The sequence below is a fragment of the Semicossyphus pulcher genome, unplaced genomic scaffold (genome assembly GCF_022749685.1).
Source record: "Semicossyphus pulcher isolate SPU_LCO1_2020_fin unplaced genomic scaffold, fSemPul1.0.p SCAF_14, whole genome shotgun sequence".
NCBI classification, from domain to species: Eukaryota; Metazoa; Chordata; class Actinopteri; order Labriformes; family Labridae; genus Semicossyphus; species Semicossyphus pulcher.
The window spans coordinates 6866109-6888623 of NW_027211648.1; the positions used below are offsets into that span (position 1 = coordinate 6866109).

Sequence of the window (22515 nt, forward strand, 5' to 3'; positions counted from 1 at the left end):
GAATCCTTCCAGGAAATGGGTTTTTTCGCAGCAAAATGATTCTTCATGTTTTTTAAAGCTCCTTAAAAGTAGACTTATTCAAAAATGAAGTTTAAATAGGACAGCTCTGCCTCAGTTGGTGGTTAAATGCCTTCACAAACCACCAAACCCACTTCTTTTACCACTAGAGCTGCCATCACAAGATATGGTGTTCCACAACTCGCCATACATAGGGCACTTCTCTGATTGAACATGTACTACTCAACATGAGTATGCTTTAGAAAATCAGTTGTAAAACATTTGGCAGTATTCTTTAAAACGAAGGGCATAGAATTGGAAAGATGTGGGCTGTTACTAGGCAAAAAAACTGACAAAAAGACAACCAAGTTGCATCCTGGGAAGCACAGGGTCAAAGGGTTTTTTAAGTTTGACCCAAACTAGGGACTGACACGTATGTTTCCAGACTTTATGTCCAATACTCAATAGCTGATTGCCAATTAATCAAAGCCTGGTGGTTTTGTGTTCTTTAGCAAAAAGCCTCAGTTTGTCTTCGTGGCGAGCATCTTGCGTGGCAGTACCATCATCATCAGTGTTTCAGAGAGGGTGGGCAGAATTATCTTTTTAATTTCAATTATTATTATTATTTGAAGCTGAACTGATCATGAATTAATTAATTAAATTTAGATGTATACTTTTAGACTAGTGATCAATGCAACCAAGCATCATGAACAACCAAGAGTTGATCTGTATCCCAATTCAGAAAGTTACCAGAATTCTCCCTTTTAATCAACCAGGTTTCTACATCTCAGTGGGAAACTGGGACAAAATGAAATATGAACCACTGAGAGTTGTAAAGAGGACTTTTTATTTGTCAACTTTATTGTATTAGTCAATGATTGACGATTACCTGAACCTAAATACTTGTGGTTTGGGGAGAAACAATCTCAGATCCCATCGGCTATAGTCTGAGACGATATAGCCTCTGGGATCACCGGTGAACGTGTCGGGCGGTAAGCGATAAACGACTTCCTGTCAAGACTTCCTTTTTCTGCGTGCAGCATTGTTACAGAAAGAAAAAACATTGTTTTGAGAAGTAAAAATTCAAGCTTTGTCAGGTCTGTCCTCAAGAGGAGAAGAAAACTTTAAAATGCTTGTTTGTTGAACGGAGGTCGGATCGAGCCGATGCTTTCGAGGAAGTCGGGAAATCTGAACGCTGAACGGCTTTCGTGACACAGCATCAAGGGAATTCATCTCAAATTAAATTTTAGATCTAGAACGGATTGTTAGCTGAACTTACATGCAGTTTACAGAGATTAATAAGAAGCTAAATCGTCGTCAGATGATGCTGATGGGAGCCGGGATGGCATTATGTTCAGCCTGCTTTTGCACTTACACTTGCTGACTGTATATCTTTGCCGTACTTCTTGTTACAACATCTTGTTACAAAATGGACATGCCTCATTAGCCTTTTTTGACATGTTCAGTCTTGGGATGTATTGGAGCAGGTTATTATTCCCTTCCTAAGATACAGGTTTGACTCACACACTGCCCTCGAGAAAATAAAAATGTTACATACATGACACCAAATGTGCCCAAAAGCTACTTTCCATGTGTCTCTGTTTCAGTGAGGCCTGTAGCCCTGGATTAAAACATACAAAAACACATAATGGCAGAACCACAGCCTGCTGGCCTGACAAAAAGTCACATCATTAGACTGGTTAGATTTGCCCTAAGGTTTTCCCTAGTCAGCATGATGACACCAAATGCCACTCCTCTTCCAATATTGCATCAGCTGCACTTGTCTCAGGTCAGAAAAGCATTAGCAAAGTGAATAAATATTCAAACACATGACTGAATGTCCTTTGCTTTGCTTGCAGCGTCTCAATGACAACATCAGTGTTTGTTGAGCCATCTTATTCAAAGACCTTGTGGTGAAAACACAGCAAGGAAGGCAGGAAAATTACACTCCTCCCTTTACATTTATCATTCAGCGTGCCAAGGTGCCCAGTGTGCTCCCTCCTCCATGTTTAGCATTCTGTTACAAGCAACGCTGTGACTTTCTAAAGCTGCTGAGTAGAGGATGGCATTGTGATTGAAGAGAATAAGACTCTGAGACTGTGAATGGTAATGCAACGCCCAGAGGACAGAGCGATGAATGCATATACAGTCAGGAGATTCACAAGCAATCATGTGCTTACAGTATCAGGTCGCAAAGGAGACTGACAAGGTTTAAAAAGTCGGAAGAGCAATACAGGGTCACTGTATCCCTGGACAACCCAAGAAACTCTGGGTGGATTGTAAATAAATTAAAACTGTGCTCAACCTCTGAAGCTAGTGCTGAGTTTTCCATCAGTGAGGTAGGCATCTAAAACCCAGGGGAGTTGCAGAGTGTCCAACAACAGAAGACTGTAGTTGTAGCTCCCAGGAGTTTACGTTCAATCTGTATGATTGTGCAGAGTAACGCTGAAAAACAGAAAGAGACTCAGGTAAGACAGACCCGATGTCCCCAAACAAAACTCGGAGCTGGAAAGTAAACTAAACTTTTGCAGGCCTGTCTTCCAGTAACACTAACTTATTACAGACTATAACAAAGATTAAAAACTTTTGGGCTTTTCTTCTGGGTCTGGAGTTAAAATAATGCCCAAACGATTTTCTGTTGATTTGCCTAGGGAAGACTGTTCTTAGCAGTGGGAACTGCAGCTTTGATTGGTGTCATTTACCGCTAGTGGAATATACTATACATCAGGGATCCTCAAAAGTTGTCACAGATAAAGATACATCCATAACAGGAAAAGCAGACTGAGGCTAGGTACATGAGGAGGAATGAGACACAGACCTAAACTGGTCCAAACATTCATCCCATTGCTCATCTAGAGATTTGGAAACGTCTGTTCAATCCACAAACTGCAAACCAATCTGAATGACATGCAAAAATTAAATCAACTATCTATGCTGGTATTTGTAAGCTGGTATAAGTGACATACCAGTCATACCTGTTGGCTATGCCACCGGGAGCAATTTGGGGTTCAGTGTCTTGCCCAAGGACACTTCGACATGTAGCCTGAGGGAACTGGGGATTTAACCTCCGACCTTCCGATTGAAAGACGACCGATTCTACCACTGAGCCACAGCCGCCCCTGTTTGTGTTGGACTAGGACTTGGACTTCTATCACTGTCAAAGGCTATCATGGACATGTGGCCGCCATCACACTCATGCATAAGACTCCACATAAGTGTGATGGCTAAGTTCCTGAAGCCTATAGGTCGCTTCCCCTCTCTCCACGTGGACTGTCTAATCATAACATCATCCTACTTGCCACAGTCTGGGAGCACAGTCAAAACATGGACTCCATTAAGCATTGAGGCCCTGCAGGGCTGTTGTGACTGTGCCATATGGGGCTGTTCCTGGAATCAAGCTGTAATCTAGACAAGCATGCATTCAAAAAGTCAAAATACAATCTGCAATGATTCTCTACTTCACAGAAAACCAAACCAAAGAATTCAATCAAAGATTCCCAAATAAAAAACCCTGGGTGACAAAAGCTCAAAGGCATTTGTACAGGATTTGTTCAGCAGAAAAAACAGGTTAACAGAACATGAAACATTGAACAGGCCATCAGCCAGACTCAGAGGTTTCAGCAGTGTAAGCAGTGCTGCATGGCCAGGAAATGGAAAATGCGAATGAGTATGACTAGGGTAGGTGCTTGCTCGTTGGCTAAATATCTCGACAGATGTATGCCCTTCACTTTAAGAGGCCTGACCTGTGACATGGCGTAGCTCAAGCACAACCACCATACTGAACTTCAGAAAACAAGAGTTGGTAAACCTGCCACCCCAAGCAACAAGACCGCAGCGGTGCCTGAGGGCATCTTTGACAGGAGCTTCAAGCACTTGATCGGTGTGGTCCTCCTGCTGCAATATACTTGCAAGACCGAGGGGTGGTCCAGCTGCCGTAGAGAGCCAACAATCATACCAGTCCCCAAAAAGGACAAGGCTTCTTCCCTCAATGACCATAAGACCATGACACTCACATCTCTCTTAATGAAGGTTCTAGAGAAGCTGGTCAAGTCCCAAATCACATATAGTATTTGTCCCATCATAGGACTGTCCGGGTGGGTTATCGTACTATATGGGAGATGGGGGATGTTACTGCTACACAACATTCACAGTAGCAAGGGGAAGAGTAAAGAAACGTATACCAGGGGTTTGGTGGTTTTTGTGGTAATCAATGCAGGTCAGCATAATCACAAACAGCCGATTTGCTTGAAATTGTCTGTGCATTTCCTCTGTCCTCTGTTTCCCATCTCTCTGGAGACCGTTTAAATGTCTCCAGACTTGGGTTACTTGATGTCCACAGACTAAACCTGATGAGTCAGAGAGGAAGGAAGAGAGGGAGAAAGAGAGAGAGAGACGTTGGAGAGATATAACGAGGAAATGCCTCGGAATGAAGGGTCGGAGGGATGGCGAGAGAGCGTCAGGGAAAAAGAGAGGGAGAGGATAATGAGGGAGAAAGAGAGATCAGGATATGCAGGAAGAAGTGCCAAAAAGAGAAAGAGCAAGATGGCTCTTTATGGATTAGTGTACTAATCGCCTTGCTGTCAGAGAGAGACCACACAGGGCAGACTCCCACAGGATCAGCCAGGACAATATAGAGCTCTCTCGCCCTTCTTTTCCACTACAACACCATCCAATTGTTTCTGAGTGTATGTGTTTCTCTCTCTCTCTCTCTTCACAGCCTTCCAAACTAATCAGGGCATCTCGGCTGAGAAGGCAGAAAGGCACTCTGAGCTGCTTCTTTCTTTCTGTCTCTCCATTCTATTCCTTCCTTCTTTTCATCCTCATATACCGATATCAAGCTCCATTATCTTTTCCCCTTCCTCCCCTATCTCCCGGCATCATTTTCATCAACACACCCTCTCCCCTCCAAGCTTCAATCTCTCCCCCCCCTCACTCTCTTCCCTTCCCTCCACCTCAGGCCGCTGTGGAGAGTTGGATAAGTGTGATGGGTGGGGGTGGTGGGTCAGGGGGACTTCCGATCCACTCAGTGAAACCCAAACTCGTCTTGGGATTGTGTGGAAGCAGCTCCAGGCTCTGAAGAGTCCTCGCTGGAGCACTTTTAGCATTAGGCGGGGCTTAAAGTCGGATGAACACTTGGCCAAGGGCGAGAGCGTCAAAGCAGAGAACTTTCCTCTCTGCCTTCCTTACCTGCTACCCTCTCCTTCTTTCCTTTCATCTCTCATCCACTCCTTTTTTTCTCTCCTGCTGAGCCTGGTAAGTCTCTTCCGCTTAGGACAGTCAGCTATCAAGCCAGGTTCCCCGAGCCAAATCAGCCACATCCTTCCGCCCGGCTGTGCGCATCACTGGCGCTGCCAAACCCCTTTGAGCCCAGGTAATTCCCGTAATTCCCTCATTTCCTTGATACTCCCATCCTTCTAGCTCTGCTTCGCCGCACTTTCCAGTTTGCTCCCCGAAATATTACCCATCTTTCCATGTAATTTCATCTGGTGTCGAGCCTAACAGTCGGCCTTTTATTTCAAGAAGAGAAAGATTTTGCATCGGGATAAAATTATGGCTTTACAGCGCGTTAAAGTTTCCTGTTGGGAGAATCCACTTGTGTCGAGCTTCAATCTCTTAAAATCCTCACCTTGTTAAAGGAGCAAAATGGATTTGGTGTCCAGGGTGTCAAGATTCAACATCGCTGTTGGTGTCCGTTGATTTTGCAGAAAGGTACTTTGCCTTGGAATGAAGTTACATTTCCTCACCACAATGGCAGTTTCTTTCTCGTCCCATTTAGAAATACCACAAAGACTTGACACCGCACTTAATAACCTGTCAACATGGATGTCTCTTTTCGCCCCACACTTGAAGGCTTTGCAGAGCTTTACTGCAGCTCACTGCGCAGCTGCACATCAGAGCGCCGGCTCGTTCCCATCGCTTTGTGGTCTTAACCGGCCTCACCTCTGTGATCTAGGTTTCCTATTAAAATGCTTTCACACCTTTCTGTTCTGTATCGTTCGAAGAAAACCTGCCAGGGTGACACTGATGGCAGAGGTTGTGTGGACTGGTTTTCCACCTTAACAAACACATGGTCATACAGATCAGAAAAGGAATCATCTCTCTCAGCCAATTAGATTATATAACACCGAGGTTCACATTGAGGAGGTTGTATTATACTCTAAAAATTTTCCATTTCACACGCCGAGCCAGAGCTGTGCAACCTTTTCAGCTTGCAAGTGTTGGTGTCAAGAACAAGAATGCACTGGCAGTTGGAGTGGGAACATTCTCGGAATCAGAAAGACCAGTTTCAGTTTAATAAAATGGTCTAAAACGAGGCGTATGCAATCCTTTACACATCGATGTCTGTGCAAACAAGTTCATGTTATTCCTTAAATGCTTGTTACAGTCTGCTTAGAAAGTAAGGAACTGTAACGGTCCGTTATCATCCTCCCGAGGATTCAACAAATCCTGCTTTTTGGCCTGCTTTGGACAGATGCAGGCTCATGTTGTTAGAGAAACCTAGGGGCGAACAGACCCCAATGCCACTAAGCGTTTTCTCACTTGGTTTTATCTCTGTATTGACTCGTCTCAGAGTCTGACACTGCTGGAAGTTGACTCAGCTGTTTACAGATTACTTCACATTGATCCGTTGATTGTTGGTTTACCACTGAGCTCCCACGGATCAGATTCGCTGCGGATCCTAAACAAACACTTTATTGCATTGTCTGTTTGTTTGGGTCTTGTTCATAGATCTGATTGTCTGAACAGCTCTATAGGGATTGACCCTCAATTGACTAGAACCCTGGAGCTGGAGCCCAACAACCAGAACAAATGAGACAGATGGAGTCATGATTATTGAGAACCCCAAAGATTATATCCCCGAGGTAATTATATATCAATCTGTAAGTCTGTAAGTCTTCACAGGTAAAAGGTGGATCAAGATGAGGGTTGGGGACCTGTATTCCCAGTGCCAGCAAAAACTTAACTGCCTTAAAGAGTGCACTCAGTACAGTTGAGCAGCTCAAGCAGAGCTAATGCAGAATAGATGTGGTAATCTACCATAGCTACCTGCTGTATTATAGCATGCTACAGTACAGTACAGTTGTGTGCATCACTAGAGCTGCATTAGCAGGAGCATAAGGGCTGAACAAGAGCTTATAGTGCCTTTGGCATAAAAGTTTCTGACTCAACATAGAAGTATTAGAAAGAACAGTGTCGCTTTACATTAGATCACTCCTGCTGCTCTATGAATGTTTTAGACTTGTACATACTGTCTGTACTATAAATAACAAGGTACATGATGTCACCATGTTCCTGCGCTTCGTTAAGACGCTCTGAAAAAGCAGGATTTCTTCTCTGTAGAGGAAAGATAAAAGTTCTCTTTGTACTCCGTCAGAGTACACAGGAGGGCACAGGAGGAAGTCAATTCTATCAAGCGAACCTTTAAGGGAAACACTGTCGTTTTTTTCGTCCTTACTTTTGTGAAATGTTTGATCTTTTGTTCAGTCTAATTAGGTATATTTACAGGGGACATATTTTAGCTATTCTAATGTGTTTTTGAATCACGTTGGTAAAGTTAGTTTTGTTTTAAAGATTATAAACATATCTTACTTTTGTTTGTTTTTGTTTTTCAGAGCCTCTCCTTCCTCCTGAAACAAACAAGCCATTTTGCCATACAAAGGTCAGACCTTAGCCACGATTGGCTGACAGTATTTGGAGTGACCACGTAGCCCCTCCCCCACATGTGTGATCCCACATGGGGGAGTGGCCGCACTGCACTGTCACTCCAAAGCTGTAGAAAACATGGCCCCTCTAGGATCAGTTATTCGTCCGTAAGCTGAAATCTTGACAACAACTTGACTACAAGCTAGAGCGAGAAGGCAGCCTGAGGAGAATGACGGTGAATGACTATTGGTCGATTTCAGGGAAAGCAAGGTTCTGCTTAGAAACCTGCAGCTGTTCTGAACGGCCCATTTCAGAGGCGACCTTTTTAAAAATGTGATTCTGGAAAAACATGGAATTATGCAGTTTCCACTTTTTCATTGTGAACAATAAACACCCCAAAAGGTGAAACCCATGAAAATATGAGACTATCCATTCAAAAGATGTGACCTCTTTAAGACAATTTGAATGACATTGAAGATGCAATTAATGTTTTCTTTGTGTTGTATGTTTTTTTTTGGAAAAGAAAACTTTTTATATGGTAAACCTATCGACAGAACAAATGAGAGCTGAGGAAGAAGACACTGTTATCAATCTGATATTTATGTTCCAGTATAGATCGTAATGTGTAATGGAGCACAGATGGAGGCTTTGTATGAGGGAAGTCAGTAAGCCATACATATGACTAATTATTTGTAGAAGGTGTTTTAAAATCCCCCGTGGGCTGTGATCACGTGTACCGAGGGAGGGATCACCCACGAGGTGGCACGACACTGTAGATGAATCTTCTACAACTTGCTAATGATGTTATGTAATTACATTTAATGAAATTAAATGGAAATTATTATCAGCTCTTATGCTAATCGTTCTTTAACGGTGCTGATTAAAGTTTCATGGTCCTATATGTTAACTGTACCTATGTGTGTGTGTGTAGTGCATTGTGTGGTTCTGTCTGGGGGGTTCTGATGCTGCACGCATACTTTAATGAGTTATTTAAGTTGAGAAGCTTGTGTGTGATTCTTTTGAACGTATCTTTGGGAGTCAAACATGATTGCGTGCCTTCTGACAGGGAGGTGTGCATCGGTTCGGTTCTCTGCTGATGGTCACAGTTACGGTGAAGTGGCCCATTAATCCTGACCGCCTTGAGATAAACAGGGTGTAAGACATGTGGGAGGACAGCTGGGTGAGACGGACAGAGGAAGGGACGGAGGAGGAGTCGTGCAGATCAGATTCAGTCACACTAATAGAAGGAAGAGTCATTCAGATGTCACCGTGCACTCGCAGTCCTTTGGCTCTGTCTGGGTCGATTGTAAGGGCTGGCTGGAGGACAGAGAAACACACCAACAGAAGGACAGAGGGACATATTGTCTGACACAGAGAGGCAAAATCTGTTGCTTTAAAAAGGTGCTCAGGACAGTAAACAAGTGACTTCCTAATGGGGTCATTTGATGATTAAAATATTCCAATGAAATCACCAAAATACTTCTGCTAAACTATTGTCATCCATCTATACTGCTTATCCTGATCAGTGTCATCAGGGGGGGCTGGAGCCAATCCCAGCTGTCATTAGGCGAGAGGCGGGGTTACACCCTAGACTGATCTCCAGTCAATCACAGGGCTGGCACATAGAGACAGACTATGGCGCAGGGAAAAGGACAAAATTAAGACTACTGAGCGGCCGATGGAGGCTATATCCTTGCCGAAGCCAGCCTTGGAAGCTAATGACCAGCCTACCCAGTAGCCGATCCATTGGGTTGCTAGCTTCGGCATGCTAGTCGCCAGCCTTGGAAGCTAATGACCAGGCTAGTCAGTATCTGATCCATTGGGTTGCTAGTTTCGATGTGCTAATTGCCAGCCTTGGAAGCTAATGACCAGCCTAGCCAGTAACTGATCCAGTTGGTCGCTAGCTTCGGCGAGCTAGTCGCCAGCCTCGGAAGCTAGTGACCAGCCTAGCCAGTAACCGATCCAGTTGGTTGCTAGCTTCGGCATGCTAGTCACCAGCCTCGGAAGCTAGTGACCAGCTTAGTCAGTAGCTGATCCATTGGGTTGCTAACTTCAGCGTGCTAATCACCAGCCTCAGAAGCTAATGACCAGCCAAGTCAGTAGCCGATCCAGTGGGTTGCTAGCTTCAGCGTGCTAGTCGCCAGCCTCGGAAGCTAGTGACCAGCCTAGCCAGTAACCGATCCAGTTGGTTGCTAGCTTCGGCATGCTAGTCGCCAGCCTCGGAAGCTAGTGACCAGTCTAGCCATTTGCCGATCCAATGGGTTGCTAGCTTCAGCATGCTAGTCGCCAGCCTTGGAAGCCAATGACCAGTCTAGCCAGTTGCCGATCCAATGGGTTGCTATGTTAGACTTGCTGCCCTTGACATGTCGAATGACTAGGAGGCTTCTCATTTACCACTGCTGGCCTCTCAGTAACCAGCGCTGGCTTATCATTGGCCAGATCAGCTGGCTTCAGCAAGATAAAGCTTCCTTCGGCCTTGCAATAGTCTTAATTTTGTCCTTTTCCCTGAGCCATAACAGACAACCTTTCATACTCACATTCACGCCTTTGGGTAATTTTAGAGTCACCACTGAATGAGCATGTCTTTGGACTGTGGGAGGAAGTCGGAGTACCCAGTGAGAACCCACGCATACACAGGGAGAACATGCAAGCTCCACACGAAATCTAGCATGACTTTTTTTCATCACGATGCTGGGGAAAAACTTTCATAATACTCTGAATTCCATAAAACAAATGAAGAAATGGAGAAAAGTAGTCTTAGGTTTGGTCCAAACTTTCCCTTCTGTCTTTCAGAGTCAAACAGCAGTGTTCATAAGTCTCTAAATCATTATGCTGTGTTGTTTTTTATCAGACTGCCAGAAAACAAAGAAAGGAGTTATGTTCCTGAAATGAGGCTTTTTCTTTCTGGATGGATGAAAGCTCTCGCTCAAGTTTGGAAACATTTTTTTTTTTGCTATAATACCACCGGGCCTTTGTATTGTTGAGCTACAGCATGAAGACATCTTCGCCACATCAAAAGGTTTTCATTTTCTGTTCACCAGTACGTGTTTCTGTGTTTATTGTGGCTTAAATGAGCTAAAACAAAAGCCGAGCTGTGAGCCGTCAGTGCAGAATGGTGGTGCGTAAAAGAGGACAACGAGCTCGACTACAGTCGTGCAGCTGAAATGAAGCAGCACAGATGGAGACGAGTCAGAGTCATGAGGGGATGAGGTAACCGATGGCGGTCAGTTTGTGTCCGGTGTAGCTTTAAGATTGGTATAAACCATTTCCTTAGACATGAAAAGTAATCTTCTGAAGTATTTGTGCCATTGTAGAATATTGGTATGGTCCTCAGCTGTATCATTCCTGTGTTTTTTAATAATTACCTGCTGCATAACGTGATGCCAAAGTGGTGTGTGGTTCATAGAACAAATAAGACGTTTTGACCTTCGCTGGTCAAAGTAGGAAGGTCACATATCCACTGATTTAGTGCCTTACACGCACGCTGAATCCAAATAGATTGTTTTGAAACTCTGTTTGCATTTCTCAATATTAAAAGTTGGCTGGAAGGAAATTTGGGTAATTGGAGACACCTTGAGACACCGTGATATAATCAGGGGCTGAATTTCTGAACAGTTTCGGACAAGTTTGAACAAGTAGTAAGAACTAAAACAAAAATTTACACCTCACTGTCACTTTTGTCTTGTATTATTGTGAGTTTCTGTGGTGTTCAACCTGTGGGCAGTGTTGGGGGTAACACGCTACAAAGTAATCTGTTGGAGTTCTCAGACTACTTTTTTGTACCGAGTAACGTAAGGCGTTAGTTTTGCAAGACAAGCAATCCGTTATTTATCCATTTAATTTTTCATAAAAAGTCATCCGTTACTGGAAAATGGATTGCCGTATTTCCCCTTTCCTTTTGTCATCACAAGAAACAGAAAATCCCCGAAGCACTGTTTCTGTTTCTCTCCTACTTCATAACAGGTTCTTGCGTACCAGCAGAAGGTGAACTTGCGTAGCTAGCTAATTCAACTTGCGAGATGGCAGAGAGGACAGCATTTACTTTGTGGAAATATGGAAGCACGGACGGATGGACGGACGCTTTATTGATCCTGAGGGAAATTAGCTTAAATTTTTGGGGCGAAAGGGACAAGAACAACATGACAGTGAAATGTAAGTTGTGTCTGGAGGAAAAGTGCTCGTCAGCTTCAAATGTGAAGAAGCATCTGCAGCTAAACACAGCTCCACAACACTGGTGGGACTAAGAGCCTGTGTTGTATTGTTGTCCTGAAAACAGCTGTGCCTAATACCCTTTGCCTCTGCCCAGTTCACTGTCAGATTGTTAGCATAATAAAGAGCTATAAAGGTTATATTGTGTTATTAGGCTGCAGAGTTACAGATTATGGGCCGTAAACGAGGCTATGCAATGACGGTAAAGTTGATACATTCAAAGGTAGACGTACAGTCAGCACGCTGAGGCTTTGTGAGGTCACATATTGATACTGCCTCATTCAAAGGATTCGCTGGTGAATAAAAAGATGAGGAACCACTTTACTTCCTTTTATATGTGTGTGTAATACATTGTGTAGTCCTTGTTTAAATGCATACTATAAAAAGAGCTGTATATGGAGAGGCTCTTTTAAAAAGGTGGAGAGGTCAAGTTTGCTTCACTTTCAGCTGCTGTGATCGCTGCTACAGTAACTGAAACCGTTTGATCGATTGCAGCTCTCTCTCTCTCTCTCTCTCTCTGACTGAGCTCTCTCGATATCACACTGTGGTCTGTGCAGGCTAACAACTTCCAAATACAGTAAATGCATGTTTCAAACCTGGAATGTTCTCCAGAATGAGCCTGTAATTGAATCAATGGAAATCAAAGCAGCGACAGCAACCTGCGTCTGGTATCTTCTCTGTTTTAACTGATGTCCTCACATCAAAAGCATTGTCTGATTAACCCCTGCAGGTTCATTTCCTGCTTCCAAACTCACTGCCTCCAAACTTGGCGTGTCAATGCTTAACGACAACCAGGGGGCCAATCAGAGCTCACAGGGCTGAGCTGTCTGCCATTTTCCCTCAAGACAGGACATCTGTGTCGCCAACAGAGAGCATTTGTCAAGCTAGATTAACTTTGAAATGAAGAGAGAGGGTCATTGAGAGGAGTTTGAACAGGCAGCGGACCTGACGTGCAGCACTTGACCCTGACTTGGTCTTTATCGTCCACTCTCTCTCCTCATGTTTTACTCTCCCTGCCTCCAGCTCTTGTTCGGCTACATCTCACCAAAACAAATGTTTTCCTACATTCTTCAAACACGAGTCCTGAATGTCCAAAAGGGACACATTTCAGAATAAAAGCATCTTTTATGGAGTTACTGGGTAGGTGAGTCAGGTTTCTGTTTCTTGCAACACGCTGCTTTGATTGATGGAGGTAAAGTGAGTGTATTGTGCGTTAGCCCGGTCAATCAATCACTGTGATCTGCTGAGTGTGACAGATCCTGACACCATTCTGCCAGATGACAGTCTGAACAATAGCCTCCACCCTTATTCAGGCCTTTAGGTTTCATTGTGCCTCTGCCTTTGATACTCATCCACCAGAGCACATTATGTTTGCAGGGTCCATTGTTTTATTGTCAGGAGAGTTGACGATTTTTAAAACAATTCAAACATCTAATAAAGCAACCTTTATAAGTTGTCTTTAAGTTACATCTTTAAGCTTCTTATTGGTCTCCAGCCAAACAAAATGTTTATGGATATCTGGGTGTCACTGATCCCTCAGATCAGTGGATGCAGCTCTGTTGGTTGTTCCTAAATTGCGACTGCTAACCAAAAATCCTTTTAACAAACAGGATTTTGACTAATCACCTACAGAGGCTTACGCCGGGGACACACCGGACGCAAAAGCACAAAGAATAGGAGCCAGTTTCCTTTCGCCGCCCATGTTAACCGATTGTGTCGTTCACACCAGACGCGCCGTGACGCGCACCTCCGCGGCCTGCTCGCGCCCTGCAGCGATCGTTTCGGCGTCTGGTCTATTTTTTGCGCGAGCGATCGTGTCAATCCTGGCAGGAAGTCACACATGAAACAAGAAGAGAATCCGGTCAATTTTCAAAATTAAAACAATTTTCAAAACAAAACACCGCGATTGACAAATGAGATGTTATATTTGTGTGCTTTGATATATTTGTCAGTATCTAAACAGAGCGCGAGAGAGATGAAGATACACGAAGAAAGAGGGAGACACAAAGTGGGCTGGCTATAGAGGGTAGGGGCGGGGTGTCAAAACACACATGCAAACAGAGAGAGAGAGCAAGAGAGAGAGAGCATGATGAAAAAATAGCTACAAATGTGAGTAAACGACAGCTGAGGAGCAGAGGTGCTTGCCGACCGGCGCGGAGAAATGCGCGTCTGGTGTGAATGGAAGTGCTCCGGCTCGCGTGCGATTTTCGTTGCGCAGCGCTTCCTCATTCAGAACTGAAGAAGCCTTTTGGATGAGAGGTGAAACGTCTGCAAGAACTTCAACCGAGTCCAGCTGCCTTTTGGATCAAGCTTAAAGTCTTCAGCCAAAGTCGACGCTGACTTAAGTGACATCACTGGAGGACGTTAATCACACTTTGCCGAGGTTCTTCTGGGGCCACAAAAAGCTCATAAAAAATGTTTACCACGCAAGCAGCAGTACTCACCATTAACAAAAACTAATGCGTCTTTGTTGACCACCAATTATTTAACTTCTCACCTTGCCGCAGTGATGTACTACAGCTGGGTGTGGTTACAGGTGCAAAAAAGCATACCTCCAACACCACCAAAGTAGGGATTAAAGCTGGTTTTAAGAGTGACTTTGTGCCCTATTTGAATGCAAGAGTACTGAAAGTCTTTATTAGTAACTCACAAATCTTCATTACCCTAGAAGGCCCTCCTGACGAATTACAGTGCCATAAAGACAAAGCAAGTCTCACGCTGGAGGAGGATAAACATCAGCCAAACTTATTTTTCACACCCCGGCACCCCATCATTTGTAATAATGGCTTATAACTGAGCCGCGACGCTTCAGTAAATGATGTATCAGCCATTAACGCAGCTGTAGTATTTCAAACTTATAAATTCTTAAAAAGGAGCCTTGTTAGAAAAAGTGGTAGCACATTATTCTTTCTCCGTCTGCAGCAGCTCTACCATGTTGTAAAACTGATCATTTGGTCTGTGCCGCACTGTTTTACTCCTGGAAATCAATGTGTGTGTGTCTGTCTCTCTCTAAGATCAGGAAAATCGCCCACACAGCCTGTCGATGGTCCTGCTCGCCAAGAAGACTATCAGTCACAGCCAGACAGAAGTGACACTGAGGAGCGTGTCACGTCCGTGTATTGTTTACTACCGAAATGAGGCCGCTCGCTGTCCTTGTGCCAGGAACAAACAATATGGAGACGAGCCCAGGGAGGTTCTGGCTCGGCCCCGATACCAAACTCCGGGGCGGAAACAGATCGCGCCGAGACAAAAACACAAAAACACGCTCGTTCCAAAATGAGATTTGGCTATTTTAAAATGCTCTCGATAAGTGGCTGTAATCGCTTCTTTAAATGGGGAAATCATAACGCTTTGCACAAGCAGCATCCTCCGGAGTTCTGGCAAAATTAAATTGGCTTTAAGCTTTACACAACACAAGGAACATTAGTGTTTCCTGCCAAACACTTTAAGGAAAGATGTGAGAACGCTTTTAAAAATGAGCACTGGCGACGGGCCGTCTGTTTGTGGACTTACACCTTGTTTTGTTCCTGTAGATTACTGGGGAAACGCACACAATACGATGGATTTTCACAGTTTAATCTAACAGAAGAAAATGTTTTAATGTTATCAAAAACAACAGCAATCAAAGTCTTTCTGCTCTGTTTCTGTCCGACACCCTAAACCCCCCTCAAAGCCCTCGCCCTCTGCGCTAAGCCTCAATTTTTGTGCATCCACACGAGCCGCTACCAATGAGAGCTGCAACTGATTTCTACCACACAAAACTTGGGCGAGAAGTTGTTCGGCTTAAATTGGCGGCTTAAAAGTGTTTGAGGGCAATTACAGTGGTCGACGAGGGCAAACGTGCAGCAGAGGCCCAAAAGATTTCCATAAGTGGTAGAAGAGAGAGAGAGGGGGTTTCTGCGGGGTCTGCTCTGGCAAAAGAAACAAGTAAGATCAAGACTTTTGACGACACACAGGAAAGCACCAAACTGGATTAGAAATTAAGACACAACTAAGCATAATATCTGTTAAAGTTTGAGGGAATAATTCTTACTTTACCTGTGAGCCACGAGCACTCTAACCATTGCAATCCCACCGCAGAGCCGTAACGAAGCTCCGCCGTTATGGCGCCTTCGCCATTTTACATTGGACCAAGCAATCGCGGCATTAAGCCACCCTATAGTGTGTTGTCACGTACTGTTCTGGCGCTGCGGAAGCCAACCATGCGCAAGGTGTAAAACAACAGTGCGTGCTTCACATACAAACACGGGGCTGTTCCGGCTTCCAGCTCCAACGTTTACACAGACGCCGTTTCGCCTCCGTTACTACCTCCTGCCAGCTTCCCCCACCATTCTGCCTCCATGCATTTCACAAAGAAGACAAGCGTAACAGAGGCGTAATAATCCTGCATGAACTGCAGCCAACTTCTGCCAACAGAAACAGAAACAACATTCCTTGTCCGATGCGTTGCAGCTTTCCAGGAATCCTTTCTGTGTTCATTGAGCAGAAACAAAGTGTTTCCATATCAGCAGCTTCACGTGTGTACGACTGATTTGCATGATGAGACAAAGCGACGCTCCTCATGACTGTTGAAGCACACACAATGTGTTGCATTATGTACAGCAGCTTTTGGCCTGAAGGCAGGAAGCTTCTAGGAAAGAACAACTGACAAACAATCTGTCATCAGGTCAAAGAGCGAAGAGACACGGTACGAGATAGCAGGTGCAGGTACGACTGAAATTCTAAACAACCCGCAGGTAAATAACATGCACGTACCATAAAACCTAATGACACATATACATGTTAACACTGTCGTATAACATGACCACATTTATTCGTTGTTTAGTAAGAGATCGATGCTGCTGCATCTCTTTAACCTCAAAATCAACAAATAAATACAACTTTTCTGTTTGCTTTTCCTTAAAGCCTCCAGGGGTCCGCTTGGAAGGAACCAAAAGTACTCAAGAATCTGTACTTTCATTTTTGCAGACTCGGCATAAACTTGAATAATTGATGCTCTAAAAGTAACTGTTCCTGCAGGATATAGACATTAGTACACGAGCTCCATCAGGCCAGCAGAGACAGCAGAGAGAGACACTTTCGTAGTAAATTTGGGAAACAAATCTAACAAAAACAGACAAGTGAAAGAGCTGAATCCTTTAAGATTTTTACACCCAACATTTTTCATCCATCCATTATCTATACCGCCTATCCTGTTCAGAGACGCGGGGGGACTGGAGCCAATCCCAGCTGTCATAGGACTGATCGCCAGTCAATCACAGGGCTGACACATAGAGAGCTCACACTCACACCTACGGATAACTTAGGATGTGAATAGGAGGATGTCTTTGGACTGTGGGAGGAAGCCGGAGTACCCAGAGGGAACACGCAGTCTCCACACAGAAAGGCCGCTAACATCCAAACCAGGATTCAAACGAGGAACCTTCTAGCTGTGAGGCAACAGCGCTAACCACTGCAGCACCACGCAGCTCTGTGAGTTCAGATCTACTAAAGCTTAATCACTTTTATTAACACATTTTAAAAAGTAGTGCATTAAAGTCCTGAGCATGCACGCATAGATCTACTGATCTTCTGAAACACCAGCAGCTAATCTCTTAATCTGATGATATGACAGCCCCCTCGTTAATATAAACCCTCTGTAAACAAAAGGCGGACAAACAGACTTAATTCCAGATCTCTTTAGCAAAGCTTGACCTGCAAAGTCTGAACAGACTTGAAATAACGGCAACATTTATCTGTTCTTCTGTTTGATGCAACATATAGGTGTGAGGTGTATTTGCAAAGCAAGGCCTGGTGAAAGTAAACAGATGACCAGACAAGAACACTGAATGTTCAAAACTGTGCAAAAGCCTGCACACACAAATGACTGTACTTACAGCTAATTAAGTAAGGGAACTTAAATTCCTTGACAATAAAGGGAAGTTGCAATGATGAGGTCATAAAAGTTGAACTTTTGTTGGAAGATGTGTAAACCATTCTGTTTTTACACACAACTTGTTTATCCCCCCTCACTGTTAACCACTGATATCTCATCGCTTTGTTCAGACCATTCCTCAGATTAACCGCAGGGAGCTCAGTTTGCTGTTAATCATGTCTGTCACATGCTCTCTTCTATTATTCTGCTCGGTTTTCTGCTGCTTTCATCATCAGTGATGTGTCGCCTGCTGCGCTCGTCTGCGTGTAGCCGCTCAACGCTGTAAAACTCAATTAACCACAATGGTTCAGTTAACAACCTCCATTATATCTCGTGGAATATTTCCATAAAGTTAGAAACATAATGATGCAAACTTTGGACTGGAAACAAAATGTTCTCATGGCAACTTGACATTTTTGGAATTGCCTGAAAATGAACAATAACTACGTGTTGGTGAGTGTGTGTGCAGACCCTTGTGAGACCCTTCCCTCTGCATCTATTCTGTTGTTTACGGGACGTTTTCAGGAGGGGTGCTGTTGTGGCTCCCTGAGCCAATCACAGCGTATAGGTGAGTGTGGGAGTGGTTCAGATTAGCAACTGAGCCACATTCAGACCAGCGAACATGGCGAAAGAGCGACGCAGAGTTCTTTCTGTTGGACAGGTAGGTGCCTCAAACCGGGTAGGACAAGCTAACCGACGGATAGCTTGTTAGCACAAAGGTAACCGGAGGTTAGCATGCGAGTGCAAAGGTAACCGGCAGGTAGCATGTTAGCTTAAAGGTAACCGGTGGTTAGCAGGTGAGCGCAAAGGTAACCGGCAGGTAGCATGCTAGCTTAAAGGTAACCGGCGGTTAGCATGTGAACGCAAAGGTAACCGGCAGTTAGCATGCTACCGCAAAGGTAACCGGCGGCCAGCATGCTAGCTTAAAGGTAACCGATGGTTAGCAGGCGAGCGCAAAGGTAACCGGCGGTTAGCATGCTAGCTTAAAGGTAACCGGCAGTTAAAATGCTAGCGCAAAGGTAACCGACCGTTAGCATGCGAGCGCAAAGGTAACCGTGATGCTGTCGGTGTTAGCTCGGCGGGGTGGGCGTGTTCTCGCACGAGGGAGTGAGAGTGAGCTTCTGGTGACAAAGAGCCCAGGAGGAGGGGCCCAGTTCGAATGTGTTGTTAACATAATGCGAGAACAAATACTACTTATTATAGATTTATATGCAACAAATAGGTAGCTGTTCAAGGTGTTTGCACTATAGGTAAAACTTGATGCTTACATTGCAACTCTTGACAACAACTCTTGCTCTCTACACAGATGTCCCGTCAGACTCTCGCCAATATGACATAATGATCTAGATCACATCAACCTGTGTGGCTGTGCAGACACAAAAACATGAGATACAATCTAAGTGCTAAGAACATTTTGAATCCCATTACTAGTAAGACTTCAAAACTGTTAGTGAAACGTGATGGAAGCAGCACGGAGCACCAGCTCATGGAGAGTCCAACATGCAAACAGGTCCGTTTGGTCTGGTTAATGCGAAAAAGTCACGACAAGCTGTACAGGTAAATCCTTTTAGCACTTAATATGTGTGGAGGGAGTCAGCAGCTCAGCAGGAGAGGGATTCTAAAAGGCTTTGACATATGACAGGAGAAAAAGCTGAGTAATTAAGAAGATGATTGATGGCTAAAATCTGTCCAAGAGGGACATTTGAAAGAACGGAGCTACTGTTAATGACATCAGGAACACCTTCGCTTTTACCACCAATGCATCCAAATCGGCCACCTTGGAACAACTTATCCACTTCTCCAAATACATCAAGTGTAAAGGAAATCTGAACACCATATTCAGAGCATACACAAGAAACATTTGCACGGTGTTATCAGAAGATAAAAGGGACAGGAGAGGCAGGCTCATCAGGAATCTTCCTCTGGGGATCATGAATATTCAACTACAATTAGTGGAAATATCAGAACTATACCAGGCTCCAACCAGCATCTCCATTTCTAGGCCACAGCATCAACACTAAAACCAGGAAGTAGTGAAACTTTCACTTTGCTTCAAACATCCATATATCATAAAAACCAGTATCTCCGCAGCGCAGCTCCCTCCTGAGATTATCCACCTGTACATCGCAAAGCAGCAGAGAGACAACAACAGATACTGAAGCCTCCCAGCAAGCTGCCGACAAGAAGCAGCTCATACTCACATCCCACCATCATCATGGCCACGGAGAAGATCTTCTCCCCGTCCGTAGATGGGGCGATGTTCCCGAAGCCGATGGTGGTCAGGCTGGTCATGGTGAAATACAGAGAGGTGATGTACAGAGAGTCCTTGCCGGGGCCGCCCTCCCACTGGCCCGATCCGCTGGCGTTGTAGCGGTAAGGTGATCCGATGCTGATCGCCAGCTGGTAGAGCCAGCTGTCCATCTTGATGGTGTTGGTGGCCTCGTCGATGACCTCGTAGTCTCCGATGCTGTACCTGCGAGGACAAAATCAGAATACGCCAGAGTTTAAACATAACTCATCATCTGATTGAGATCTGGATCAGATTTAGAGGATTGTTGCCCGTTATGATTACTTATTTGAACCAGTGTTTATTTTGGCAGCTATTTTTGATTTAGTCTGAATCTTAAAACGAAAATGCTCAGTTTTAGTCACATTTTAGTCACTTTTATCCTGTATAGTTTTAGTCGACAACAACTCAAAACATTTTAGTCCAGTTTTAGTCAATAAAAAGTCATCACATTGTAATCAAAACGTTTCTCTCTTGAGAAAATCCGACCTAATCTCGGTCTCACTCTTCTCGTTTTCACCTTTTTGCTTCTGGTAAAATTAAGACTTTAAATCTCAGCAGATCGTCCGTACAGTAAGAGAACGATGAGGACACAGCATCTAAAGATGACTTTTCATCATCGCTTCTCATTTACACAGTCTGACTGAAGCAGACAGCCGATGGTCGCTCCTTTTTGTGCAGAAGAAGCTTCAAATGACGCGTAAAAAGCCCCTTTTTCTGTGAGCGCGCACAGAGCCTGAAGCTGACAGCCTGAGGAACAGAGAAAGTTCACAACCTTCATGATACCTGTTATCTCCAACCTGGTTACCCAGTTAAAGGAATGCATTGTTTGTATTTTGACAGACAGATTAGACGCACAGGGGGGGAAAATATGCATTTTAAATGTCCGACAGCCACCGCTAACATTTGAGTCCCGTCTTGTTAACGAAAACAAAACATAAGTGATGTCAGAGTTTTTATTATTAACAATCTATATTTAGCTCGTCAGTGTCTCACCTTCGTCATGGAAAAAGGATCGTTGACAAACATTTTTCGGCACTATTTTTGTTAACAGAATTAACATTGATTTGAAGAAAGAGACACAATGTGTTTACGTTTTTAACATGTAAAGAAACTACACAATTGTGGCAATCATTGCCACTGAACATAATCCAGGCAGTAATAAAGCTTCCATTACATTTTATTAGCAAAACAAATTAGCATCATATCAATAAACTGGGAAAAGGTTCCCGGACTACTGCTAAAAATAGTTTTTACACGGCAGACTTTAGAGGACTAAACTCCCTTTGAAACACTTAAAATGTCTTAATCCTTGCATTATTTATGCTCAACATTAATTTAGCGTCCTTTCATTTGCTGTAAGAATATGTGACGGGCCACGTAAGCCAACCTTAATCTGGTTATTAAAACCATTAATCTTTCATGTACGAGCCGACTGAGAAGCATCAACAACATTTAGGGCTTCACTTTGGTCTGTCAAAGCTCATATTCGCTTATTACGGTTATTTACTTTTCACATTTATCTTAATATGAAAAGTTAATGCAGCTTATGAGGTCGTAATTAGGTGTTGTGTTTGCGGTTTATGGGAAGTAAAGCTGCTAATGTGACCTCAGACAGTCTCGACACAAGAGCGGTGTCAGAAATAGCTGCTGTGTTTAAAGCTTGTGAGTATTTGCTGTTAAGGAAAGATTTAAAGAGCAGAGCTGTGGTTTTAAGCAGCTCGCTAAAGGGTATAAATTAATGAACAAATCACCTGATGTTGTATGACTTAGAGGGAACTGAACAAAGAATGTAGGAGGCAAAACAGCAGATGCTTTGTACAGTGGAGATGTGCAGGAGCGATGTTTAGCATACGAAGCTAATTAGGAAGAGTTAGAAACGTGGGTAAATTCTCTGCAGCCAGCAGGAGCTTTTTAAATGGCACGAAACTGTGAGGAAATGAGAGCTCCCTCAGCGACTGTGAAGAAAACACTGTTTACCAGATGCAGGCGAGCCAGTGAGCCACCAGCCCGAACACGCACACCAGCAGGACCAGAACAGCTGCACCGTACTCCAGGTAGTGGTCCAGTTTCCGGGCCACCCGGCCCAGACGCAGCAGGCGGACCACCTTCAGGGAGCTGAACAGACTGCTGATGCCCTGAGGGGGAGAGAGATGGAAGAGAGAATCAGGGGAGTGTAGCAGGGGAGGATATTAAAATTGGGTGGGAAACGGAGGGAAGAAGGAACAGAAACAAAAGAGGAAGCGAGAGATGGTGGAGGATAGAGAGGAGAAGAGGAAAAAAGAGAGATGTGGGGGAAGGAAAAAGGGCAGGGGGTAAAAGGAGAGGAAGGACAAGGAGTGAAAAAACGACTAGAGAAAGGATATCTGGTTGTTACATGTCAAGTCTGCACTGCTAGACAACAATGAGATTGCTAAAATAAGACAAAATGTTATTTATAAACTCTTTTGGATGCTAGCTAGCT

The 22515-nt window shown here is 44.1% G+C and overlaps 1 protein-coding gene across 1 annotated transcript in view; it reads right to left on the reverse strand.

The window, feature by feature from the left end:
• kcnh5b (potassium voltage-gated channel, subfamily H (eag-related), member 5b) overlaps nucleotides 1–22515 on the reverse strand; it is a 150518-nt gene that overhangs the window by 72435 nt on the left and 55568 nt on the right. The window contains exons 7-8 of the mRNA XM_069661283.1: nucleotides 22032–22189; nucleotides 19966–20237 (exon numbers count right to left, since the gene is read on the reverse strand). Of these exons, the coding sequence (XP_069517384.1) occupies nucleotides 19966–20237; nucleotides 22032–22189 (430 nt within the window). The remainder of the gene's footprint in view (nucleotides 1–19965; nucleotides 20238–22031; nucleotides 22190–22515) is intronic.